General features: G+C 31.4%; 1 protein-coding gene across 1 annotated transcript; it reads right to left on the reverse strand.

Moving 5' to 3' along the window:
* Positions 1-190: 190 nt before the first annotated feature.
* Positions 191-12464, reverse strand: LOC145331756 (uncharacterized). Its single transcript, XM_080176586.1, has 21 exons — positions 11622-12464; positions 11073-11129; positions 10723-10812; positions 10320-10422; positions 9875-9989; positions 9477-9565; positions 9183-9273; positions 8678-8833; positions 8062-8146; positions 7296-7404; positions 6866-6986; positions 6000-6154; positions 5547-5622; positions 4629-4708; positions 3778-3986; positions 3391-3461; positions 2505-2612; positions 2219-2332; positions 1485-1579; positions 1063-1184; positions 191-365 (listed from the first exon to the last, which is right to left on the reverse strand). The coding sequence occupies exons 1-21, from the start codon at positions 11690-11692 to the stop codon at positions 191-193; spliced, it is 2292 nt and encodes a 763-aa protein (XP_080032712.1). The 5' UTR covers positions 11693-12464.

Below are 12464 nucleotides of genomic sequence, written 5' to 3' on the forward strand. Positions count from 1 at the left end.
AAATAGCTAAAGTTTTAAAAATAAGTCTTAAATAAATATACTTTAATAAGCTATCACAACTTTAAATGTTTGCTTACCCGATTAATAACAAGCATTCAAATCCGCCTTAAATATAGTTGAGAATGAAAAGTTTGAACGTTAATATAAACAAAATTTTCTTCTACCTCCTTTCATACCTATAGGTTTCAGTCTATCTAAATACCGACAAAAAATCCATTGTTTGATTGGCCCCAACACTTGTGTTAGCTTGCTGTTGAATATTATGTTGTTGTTCCACCTCCTGTTGTTGTTGTGGCGTATAAATTCTTCTCAGTGTCCCCTCCATTCCATCAAAACTCTGGTTGTTTTCTTTAGATCCTTGAAACCTATGCAATAACATACAAGTACAATAGCATCCAAAAGATGAACAATTGGGTATAGTCCCTTTCGTGGCAACGCCTCATAAGGGGCGTTTCGTTGTATTTTCACATTAGTCTTTATAGGTTATTTTAAGTTATGTAAGGCTAAGTTGGGTTATGTGATCGCCCCACAGAGTTAGGGTAAAAAATACGAAAATACGGCGAAACGCCCCTTAAGAGGCGTTGCAACGAAAGGGATTATACCCGAACAATTGCGCTCTCCAATCTACCTTCTCTCTATTTTAGGATAAGATGATTTTTTATTGTTGACGACAGCAAGAGGGATGTGTTAATTGAAGATATATAAGAATAATAATAGGAAGAATACTGGCTATGAAGTCAAATAGGTTTCATTTCTGTGATGTTATACAGCTGTCTAATTCTATGTCAATGTGCTATCCAGTACAATTTTTTGATTGATTAATTAGCCATTGTTTCTTAGGGTTTGGACCAAAGTAGTCATGGAGTAGGCTGAGACACTTTTGTATAGCTACTACAATACTAATGGTTGGATGTGTTTCAAGAGTTGATCAAACTTGCAATGCCCCAAGAAAGGTGAGCACCATTCTTTACGTGGTGGCAGCGGTGGGATTCGAACCCACGCCCTTTTCATTAAAATCAAGGTGATTTTCTGCACGACAACCTACATAAAATAGAATTGTACCTGTAAAAGTCTACGCAGTATTTTACATTTGATTCTTGAATGCTTGTTAGTTGTTGTTTAAATTCTATGGGCGCTTCCAGCCAGATTTTAAAGTCTCGACCTTCTATCAAAACCATTAATACCTAGAAATACATCGCTGTTTAATTTCCTGGATATAGAAAGAAAAAGAAGTAGCGGATTTCGTCGTATTTTCACAGTAGCTTTTGATAGGTTACTTTAGGTTAGGTTAATGTCAATGATTGACCCGCAGGGGCTATAAATAAGAGGAAAACTACTGTGAAAATACGACAAAACCAGCAATTTAGTTTTCTTTCCATGATCCAATTCCCCTTATATTTTAATATGATGTATTTAATGTATTATTTATTGCATATCACTACTTACTAAAGATATAGCTCCGCTTCCTAACAATAATATCTTACTTGTTGTTGAACAATCATTGTATCAACTGCTTCTCTGTTCTTTTCCAGACTTAGGAAACAATATCTTGCTGTAGCAGTGCTTGTTGAGTGAACATCTGACAACATTTTATTCGATTTTTAACATGTTATGTACAGAACAAACCAATATTATGGTTATTTCCTTATTAGTGAACAGTGAACACCGACTTTTCCCCAGTGTTGTGGATCCGGATCCGCATTTTTTGAGTCCAAGGATCCGGATTCTGGGGTCTAAATTTATGGAAAAATCTACCTAAATTTTTATAAAATAGTCAATTACAAAGACATTCTCGTGATGAGAGCCAATCTTTAAGGTTTGGGTTCAGACTTAAAAATTAAAAGAATTTTTTACTTCGAGATTAAAGAATAAATATTTTTTTAAAAATTTGGTGATTTTATTTTTAATGTCAAGGATCCGGATCCGCACAGACCAAATTTGGAGGGTCCGGATCCGGATACAATCAATGCGGATCCGCAACACTGCCTTTTCCTCTTTATTTTTTTTTTGAGAAAATACTTTTAAGTAACCCCTAGAGTGCTTTCAGTCTATGTGGTACAAACCATGCAGGGCTCTTGTAACCTTTACTTAGCATAACCTAAAAAAAAGCATCAAATTTACGTTTTTATTTGGGACCAATAAGTAAATTTTACATTCAACAAAATTAAAAAACAGAATACTGAATTATTTCTGAATTTCAACTAAAATGAATAATTTCCTAGAGGATGTCTGGTAGCATTAAAAATACAAGGTTCATCTTCCAATAATAATGGTTTATCTTGGACTGAAGGATTTTCTTGGTTTTCATCCATTTCTTGTGTATGTCGCACTGCTATAAAAAATTTCTAAATTATCAAGGGTACAGGGATGTATATTCTACACAAATTTTTTTTTAACGGCTGTAAAATATTTCATTTTCCCCCCAAGGAGGTGGAAAACATTTTAAAATGTTTGAGAACTCTTTAGTTTATTCATTTATTTCCCCCTCCAAATTGATTTCATACCTGATTCTTCAATCAAATCTATGCTTCCATTAAAGTTTAATGTATATTCTCTTATTATCAAAGGCCGTCCTGATAACATCACTCTTGCACCGGTAAGATATGGCAAACCTTAAAAAACAATATTTTATTTACTACGCTTTTACAATAAGGGTTTTTTTTTTTAATGCAACCATCTCGTAATCAATGATTAAATGGCACTTGGAATTCGAATTTCGATCTTAAATTTTTCATGAGTAATCCTTGGTAGGTCTATTTTCCCTAAATCGAACAAAAAGTTGGAAAAGTAACGGCGGGCGGCTCAGCCGTTTAGCCGTTTTTGGCTTATTTTCAGGGCAAATTCATCATTAATTACGTAGGAATCAACTTTTTAAAACATATTTTTGGTTTAATTCATGTTAAATGATAGCAATAACCATTTTTTTATTTCTAGTACTAACAGCTAACGGCTATAACCGTTTGATAAGGTTTTTGAGCCACAAAATGTATTATGTGGAAATAGGTTTCGTGACTAATTTGCTTTTAAGATATCCCAAAAATGACAAAACGGCTGAGCCGCCAGCCTTTAGCCGTTACTTTTCCAACTTTTTGTTCGATTTAGGGAAAATAGACCTACCAAGGATTATTCATGCAAAATTTCAGATCGAAATTCGAATTCTAAGTGCCATTTAATCATTGATTACGAGATGGTTGCATTAAAAAAACCCCCCTTAAAAGAAGAACTCTTCATTTTAAAATAAAATATAAGGATAATTCAGTATTTTATGATTTAATTCAATAGACTAATATTTTACATTCTTTCATTTACCCTGTTACTTTATTATAAGGCTAGCTTAAGTTATGCCAGAAAATCCTAACTATACGTTTTGATATAGAAATATGTATTTACCTTGTAAGAATTCAATAACTTCAAGATGGTAGTTCAAAGAAAACATGGTTTTTATTTGTCGCAATGGTATACTAACAATTTTAACACATCTTATAAAAGAGTTTTACAAAGATGTTAATTTTTTGGCACAATAATGCCTAAAACCCCAAAATAATAGATTCCTGCTTTAGATACTACCCAAATGATTTAATATATAATAGATTTACTTAGATGCAGGGATAATGGATAGGACATTTAAAACAATTTGACCCTTTTACAAATCTTATGTCCTATAAAAGTTTAATAAAGTAAAATAACGTTCTCCCTCTCTCCCTTGCTGATATTTAAATGGTATTTATTTAAAGATAAGTCATCAATTAATAAATGTTCGACATAAGACGTGCCTGCCTATTGCCTCCCATTGTACATTCATCCAGAATTTCTGCCCACGCAGAATCTTCAGAATTCCAGGAGTTGCGAAACTCCTCTATGATTAGATTATTCTTCTTTATAACATTTATAACTGGCTGTAGCTCTTTAGACTTTTGTTGTTCTTGTTCTTCAATAATAGAGGTTTGTAGAAATCGGCTGGAAAAAGCTGAATCTCCAACAAATACCTGAAAAAAATTATTCAAAATGAATTAAAAAGACAAATGATTTCCCTTGCCTTCTTGACCCCTTCCCTCTATTATTGAAATAAAATAAATATTAGGAAAGGGGGTGTAAATTTTCGTTTGTTGGTTACTTTAGATTATACTAGCGGCTACGCCCCTAGAGGCATCTAGAGGCACTTGAGGAGGGGGGAGTCGAATTTGATAACCCAATTTCTTATTTTAGATTTTAAAAGAAAAAGTAAAAATTTTAGTTAAAAGTGGAAGAAAAATAGTTATAAACCTTCCCGGGACCGATGAGAAGCTACCCTGTTAAGGAGAACCCGTTTGGTTCAGCGGTTAGCGAGATCCTTCGGTACAGACACACAAACAGACAAAAAGACATCCTGTTACTTTATTATAAGGATTGAGTATTAGAGGCAGTTGGTATATACTTATATAGACTAGCAGGGTTAGGAACCCGCCCTCCTATTTTAATTCATTTTGAAAATAGGGAAAGGGGGAGGGTCAATGCTCGATAGTTACTTTGAGGGAAAGCCAAAAAGGTATTATCAAAATGTGAATTATCCAAAGATTATTTCCCTGCTAAAGGTACCTAGGTAATTAGTTAGATAAAGGGATAGACAAGAAATAATTCAAATATTATACCTGAGTTTCGTTTGATGACTCTAAATGTGAGAAATTATTCTCAGAATAAACGACTAGGAGATTTGTAATTACTGCCGGCACCTATTTATTTTATTTTATCATTCTTTTCATACTTGGAAGTTTATTTTAATATGGATTTCCTTTACTTAATAGATGCGCGTTCTTAATTTTAACTGGACAATATTTACTTTATTCTTTATTTAATCACACTTAAAGGCTAACATTACTAACTAAGCAAAGAGGACTATCCACGAACAATAGCACGTGATCCTAAGTACCTTCCAGCATTGATCCTGAGTATTTTCTTTCAGAATATAATAGGTCACCATATATTATTAATATATTGACGAGAAAATTTATGTTTCACCACTTCAAGTTGAAGAAAAGTAAAAAAATGTCCACCATTTTTAGTTAAAATTATATCAAACGTTTTGTTAAGTTATTTGTCAAATGATAAAAATTAAAAAAAGTTAAAAGCACATTTACTATATCTCATATGTATATTTAAATTAATGCTAATATGGATTAATTTACAATCTATATAACACGAGTATTCGCATATGTATCATCAAATATCCATTTTATTAAAAGAATTAGCTTCATAAAAGTTTTCAAAATCAATTAGAATACCTATAAAAATATGGTGAAACATAAATTTTCTCGTCAATATATAATAATATATGGTGACCTATTATATTCTGAAAGAAAATACTTAGGGTCAATGCTGGAAGGTACTTAGAATCATGTGCTCTCGTTCGTGGATAGTCCTCTTTAGGTTAGAAAAGCAGCTCTGAAAACTGATTTAAATGGAAAAGTTTACAGCAAAAACATAGCCATCTAATGATTCTAACTCATCTCTATACGTGAAGAGTACGTTGTAGTTAAAACAAATACGAAGTATCTATTATTAATAAAATCCCTGAGGTAGCAAAGTTTGAATGTTTTCATATTTTTCTACGTCCACATACAATTTTATCCAGGCAAAATTTTCTTTCTGGACGTTGAAGGTCTTTATTAACAAGAAATCTCTATTGTGGTTACATGAAACATTGTGCCATATTTAAAATCCTAAAACCATTACTTTGGTTAAGTTCATTAATTTTTGATTGAATAATTCTAAACTAGAAGTGTCCAGCCTTTTCAAGCACTAAGTATTTTTAATCTATTCTACAGAAAGTGTAATTTTGTTTATCGTCATTGAGGATGTATATCAAATATATTGTATTATCCCTGGGTCTAATCTAAACTAAGGACTTGCGACTAATCAACCAATGAATCAAAGAAAGGTGACAGTAGCATAAAAATCCACGAATATTAAATCAGAAAAATCCATCAATATTGGGTTAAAAAAAAGAAAAAAAAGACCATTCCCTGATCATCATAATGTTGGCTACTCTCCCTGTTCCTAATACAGGTATGGTCCACCAACTTTATCCATACCCGGATCCAGAATTGGCCGGTCAGACTGTTCGAGTTAGGTTCTGTACAAGATTCTCGCTCCCACCTTCCGTGATGGACAACTAAACCTGAAAAAAAAATTTAAGCTATTAAAAAAGTTATTAGGTAACATTCCATATGATATAGAGAAATAAAATATAATGATAAGTATGTTTTACCGCCTATGTCCGCTACGTACTGCACCTGAGCGCATGGCAGGGCATTTATCCGCTTATTAATCATTATTATCAATTATTATTCATTATGTAATTATGATTTAATTCTTTAAATCATTATTGTAGTCAATTTAATATAATGATTAGATGGAAAATAAATAATAAACCATCACTTATAACTGCAAACATTGTGATAATGTATCTAATAAACCAAATCGTAATAACTATTTAATATTATCTGTTTTTACATTGTCAATATATTATATATATATTATTTATTGTCCTGATGGAGGATAATTGTTCAAGATCAGGGGTTTGTCGGATCTTACGGTAAATAAATTTGAATTGAATTGAATTGAATTGAATTGAATTCTGTTGCATTAATTTCTTTTGTTACTTTTAGTAGTAGGTCTTTCCACATTGCATTCTTCAATATGTACATGGTTTTTTTTGTCAGCCTTTTGTAAGAATGTATGTCTGAAATTCATGTTAAAACTACCCTAATCTTGTTAGTCCTTACATATTTTCCTTCTAGATGTTTAATAAATTGTTCAATAATTCGATATTTGCTAATTATGGATTTTTTATCCTAGTTGTAAATATGTTTTTCTAAAAGTTACTAACCTATAATGTCAACTATTCTGCCTGAGGGTACTTTGTTTTGAGTCAAGTCTCCTATCGTATAGAAATTCCATACCGGGGGAGGAAGGCCAACATTCACTGCGTGGTCAAGCACAAACACGTCCTTGTTATTAGGATAACATTAAAAAAATATATTTAGAAAGATATTGAACCTTGGATTTTTTTAAAATCAGAATACTTTGTAACACTTTTATCATTAAAAGAATTATCTGATCGAATTGAAACTTACGATATTTGTTGAAATGGTTATTATATACAAATTACATGAACCAACCAGTTTTTTTAAGTATAGGATAATGTCAGTGGTATAATTTGTGTTCAATTGTCCTATCCCTAAAGGAAAATATGATTTTGTTGAATTTAAAGAGAAAATATTATTTTCTTTAATTAACATTTGAATGTTACCACACACCTTGAGATCTGAAATGTTGAGCTTAAGTTCCACCCTAACCCTTGGCACAGAGAGTCGAACCTTAGGCTCCAGCAAATATTTGTCGTTTCCACCAACTTTGAAATTGTATCTGAAACCAAACAAAAATGAAATATCAAACTTTTTAGCTTTACCCACGAAAAAAGTAGAAATAGAATTTTAGATGAACTCTATCTTATTTTTGGAAGAACAGGTTCTTCATAAATAAGTAAATCATGGGTGGGGGAATAATAATCATTAAATCAGTTTCAAAACCTTAAGAGATAATATAATGACAGTAAAATCAAAATCAACTTAAGGAAGATTCATTTCGTTAATTGTTCTATTAACGTATTTTTACAAATACTAAAGGGGTAGTTTCACGAAATGCATTTGAACTTCATTTAGTGAACCGCATATTTTTTCATGGTTAATTGGTTAAACTACATTTATATGGAATATATTTGATAGAATTTCAATTTTCTACCACGTAGTTTTTAAAATATCAAGACTTGAAAATCGTCTTTTTAAATTGCATATATCACAAAAAGACGATTTTCATGTCTTTATATTTTCAAAACTACGTGGTAGAAAACTGAAATTCTTTAAAATATATGCCGTATAAATATAGTTTAACCCATTACCTAGCAAAAAATATGCGGTTCACTAAATTAAGTTCAAATGCATTTCGTGAAACTACCCCTTTAAAGAAAAAATAGCTAACGAGTATTCGTTACAAAGTCGTCAAATTGATGATATTAAAACCTACCTTCCCGCTAGTAAGATTTGATCTCCTTCGCTGATATTGTTGAAAGATAAAACTGCCTCGTCCCAAATTATCAGTTTACACATTCCTAAATTGGGGATAAAAATTTTATTATGTAGAAACATGTTTAAAATGGACATAGTTTCTGGTAATGAACAAACATATCATATAGATAATGCAAATATTACTCATATGTGGACTTTTAAGATGCTTTTAATTCACTATGTGAATGAGAAGAAAATTTTGGGGAAAATTGCTTAACTAAAACAAGGATGACACTATCCATAAAAACTAGGGATGGCAATCCGTCAATTTTTTGGACCGGATTCGGATTCTTGCAAGAATCCATCCAAAAAAAGGCGGATTCCTGCGGATTCAGGATTCTTATTTTTGGCGGATTCCAGATTCTAGCAATATTTTAAAAGGCTTTTTTTTAATTCCAAAATTTAAGTGCTACATATGTACTAAAAATTAATGTTCTTGGTGTTCTCTATAATTCACTTCCGAGAATCCGAATCCGCTATTAAAAACAAAATTGGCTAAAAATTGAGCGGATTCCGGATTCGGATTGCCAACCCTAATAAAAACAAAGCTCAAAGTCAAAAGAATAAAATTCAACCTGTAGAATCAGCAACCAATAGTGTAGTTAAGCCAATAACTGGTTTTCTCCCATCCTCTTGTCTTACTATCATTCTATCTTTGGACTTCATTACAATTCTTAAGCACAAGGGGGGCTTAGAACTATTCAAAGATATCTGGCTTACACCATGGCTTTCTAAAAAAAAATATTTTTTTTGAGTTGTTAAAAAAATATGATAAAAATTACCTTTATTTTAAGCGCTTAATTTTTTAAAAAAGAGTAAGGGAAATGCCATGGCCCCTAAACCGAGGAACCTCATTAAAATGCAAAGCACTCTAAACAAAGGATATAATATCAAAGGGTTAGCTGTCTATAATCATACAATTTAATTATGCAAAAAAAAATTTGGGGAAATAAAGTACTACCATATTGTTTTTTCGTTCTCTAGATGTAATAATTTTCTTTTCTTTGTATCTTTTTACATCTATGCAAATTAAAATTTCCACTGAGACGAAAGCAATACCTATTTAATATAATACCTAACCTATGTGTCTGAGGTTGAACTGTGTAGGATCATAGGCCCGTTGGACATGACTGGGAACACTTCGAAGTGAGTTAAACCGTTGCAAATGAACCTGGTAAAAAAAGTGGACAATATTGATTTTTTGCAAGCTAAGCTTATCTAAAATTAGGGTCGGTACGGCCATAGCATAAATATGAATGTTTTTAAGTCATGTTAGTACATGTTCTTAGGAATAAATCAGATATATTTGACATATTTTATCATTTTTAATGTCTTTATGTACAATTACTTTATTTATTATTATTGCCTGATTGCCTGAGGAGGTTCGTCGATTCCAGCATAAGTCCAGTTACAAAGTTCAGAACCTGTTGGATTCCCATTTGGACACGATTCTGATAAATATCCTAAAAATCGTAATGTTTTAAAGTTATGCTGTTAAGAAAACTTTGATTTTTTTATGAAAGCAAGCTCATTTTTAAGTTCAACATGTTGTAATGTCAATCCTAAATCGTCATGTTCAATTGGTGGGGGGGGAAAAAACATTTAACAGTCGCATATATTATAAAGACTCATATTAATAACATCCATATGACTAATTTAAAGTTAAAATACCCTTTGACAGTCATAATCAATGGCAAAATTAAGGGTAAGCTCATACAAACTCATAATGGTATCTTAACAATTAAAGAATTTTAGTAGGTAAATCAACTAACCTTGCAATGGTGGCAAATGAGAGGAGAATATTTTATCCACGTTTGCAGGATCTGGATGGTATATCCAGTCATGGAGGTACAGGTATGACAGGGTTGAGTGAGTTTCAGCCAAACTCTAAAATATTTATATTTTTAGGTAAAGCATCTAAAAAGAAAAAATATTAATAAATAGTCAATAAAGATAAAGAAAGAAGGCTGTTTTTTTTATTGTTTATTGACGTAATTTAAAACTTTTAAATATAACGTTGTATTCTGTGAGTGATTTATTGACTATGATGCATGCATGCCTAAAATCTATAAAACATCGGATTGATCGTTCAATATCTAAATATGATAATTAGAGATATGCTGCTGTGAACTATTATGACAGAGAAAACTTCTTAATAAAAGAGATTATATAATTAGAATTTGTTAAGTGTTGCAAGCATTGCAACTCTTTAATTACCTGGATTTTTTGTCTAAAAACTTGGGTGGCAATGATAACTGTGTCAATCAACAATTTTCCCAGTCTTATGGATTCTTTTACAGGGTTTACAAGGATTCTTAATCTGTAAATAAGCTTATTATTCAAATTTGGTTCAAGTAAAGCTGCTAGATACTCTATATTTGTGAGTAAATATGTTTGCCTATACACTATCACTAGAAAATAAGGTTTACTAAACTGTTATGCAAATTGGACATTTGATTTTAAGTACGTAGGTACCTAGTGAAGATAGAGAATAATTTCAAAGTATTTTTTTAGTACAAAAAGCATTTTTATAAACATAATAAATTTAAATATCTCTTCTTATATGGCTTAAAAAAATTCTAGAATATTTCGGTATATGGAAAAATTTGAATAAGCTTTCCTTCGACCAGAAGATGTATAGACAATGATATCATTTAAAACAATTATCTTGTGTTTAATTCCTTTACGTTGCAGTTTCGAGTTCCATAGCCTATAAAAATAAACAATATATCAGATAAACAAAATACCTATATCATTCAGTAGATGTAACTCTTAATGAAGCTTCACCAAAAGTAAAGCTTGTACAAAATAAAATAGCATTGTATACATATCTTCTATTATTTACAGGTTACTTCTACGGCAGCGTGTTTGTGTCAATAAGGTCGTGGAAACGATCTCTAGCTTACTAAAGGAAAACATTTCAATTTCATCGAGTATCTTTAATACTAAATATTCCTACTCATAACTCACCTATAGTTTGAAGGGCTGGCCAAATAAGACTTTATTTCAGCAACTCTCATGGTAATCCTAAAAATATAAAACCATAATTATCTAGTTATATACTATAACTAATAAACATACTTTTAGTAGGTAAGGGAGACATACACATGGGTGTATATTCTGAACAATATTCCTTTTTTCTCCAGCAGCAAAATATTTCATTTGTTCTCCCCCCCCCCCCCCAGATTTTTTTATAACTCTATTGTTTCATTTTATTCTCCTTCCATATAGTTTTTATTCCCCCCCGTCCCAACTTTAGCAAGGGATCCCATGCAGAATGTACACCCTTGGATATATATAAGCATAAAATCTTATATAAAAGTATTAAGAATAGAAAAACAGGGAGAGCTCAAGCAATTTAGTAGAAAGTTAACAATAACAAATAATCTTTATAATGTTAACATCAAATTCAAGATTCTTGTTCATTACAAAAGTCGAGAATAATATATTTAATATAATATTTTCAACATATTATAGATAAGATAGTCTGGGTGTTTTGACTGACTTAAGTTATTTCACCTTGTTTCAGTAGGTCCATCCAATTCAAGTGAGCTCCATAATTCATCAATTTCTCTTTCACTTTCTTCCATTTTGATATTATTAAATATATTCTTCTTTCCGTTAACTATAATTTATCTGACAGCATAGCAGTCTGAACAATAAGATGTTAAGAATTCTAAGAATACAAGATGTAACAAGGTATACTATAATATGATATACTAGCAGCTACGCCCCTAGAGGCCTCTAGGGGCCCGTAATCTGTTTACTTTTCAGTCAATGTGTTTATCTTTAGCCTATTCTCTTGGAAGGGTGGTGATACCCTTCCCCAAAATAGCTAAAAAACCTTGCCAGGACCTAAAATACACTGTAAAGGAGAACCATATCAGCATAGCGGTAAGCGAGATCCTTCGGTACTAACATACATTATGTTAATACTTTATTTAATAGCTAACAAGGTATAATTTGAATACAATACTAACATCTAAAGCTTTAATTCGTATACACATTGTATTAGATAAAAAAAATAACAGAATATCACAAAACTTTTTTTTACAATATTTACATGTCTTTTATACATACGTAGAGCATTACCGATCGACAGACTGTCGGGCAAAGTAAAGTATAGTAAAAGTTGTAATATGAATATGCTTCATTGATAAGGAGTATTTTCACACAAAAAAAAATAGCCGACTATCAATAATAACAGCCGAGAAAATCAATTTACCCTTAAATTGTACCAACGGACATACAAAATGAACAATAGAATAGCATCGCTGCAAAAAATTTCTTAAATAAATTGTCAACATAAACAATTTGTTTTGCTGCTGAAAGTTAAGGTTGGGTGATGAAGCTGGTTTCACA

The sequence above is a fragment of the Acartia tonsa genome, chromosome 11, assembly GCF_053477335.1.
Source record: "Acartia tonsa isolate MP-2025a chromosome 11, ASM5347733v1, whole genome shotgun sequence".
Classification (NCBI taxonomy): Eukaryota; Metazoa; Arthropoda; class Copepoda; order Calanoida; family Acartiidae; genus Acartia; species Acartia tonsa.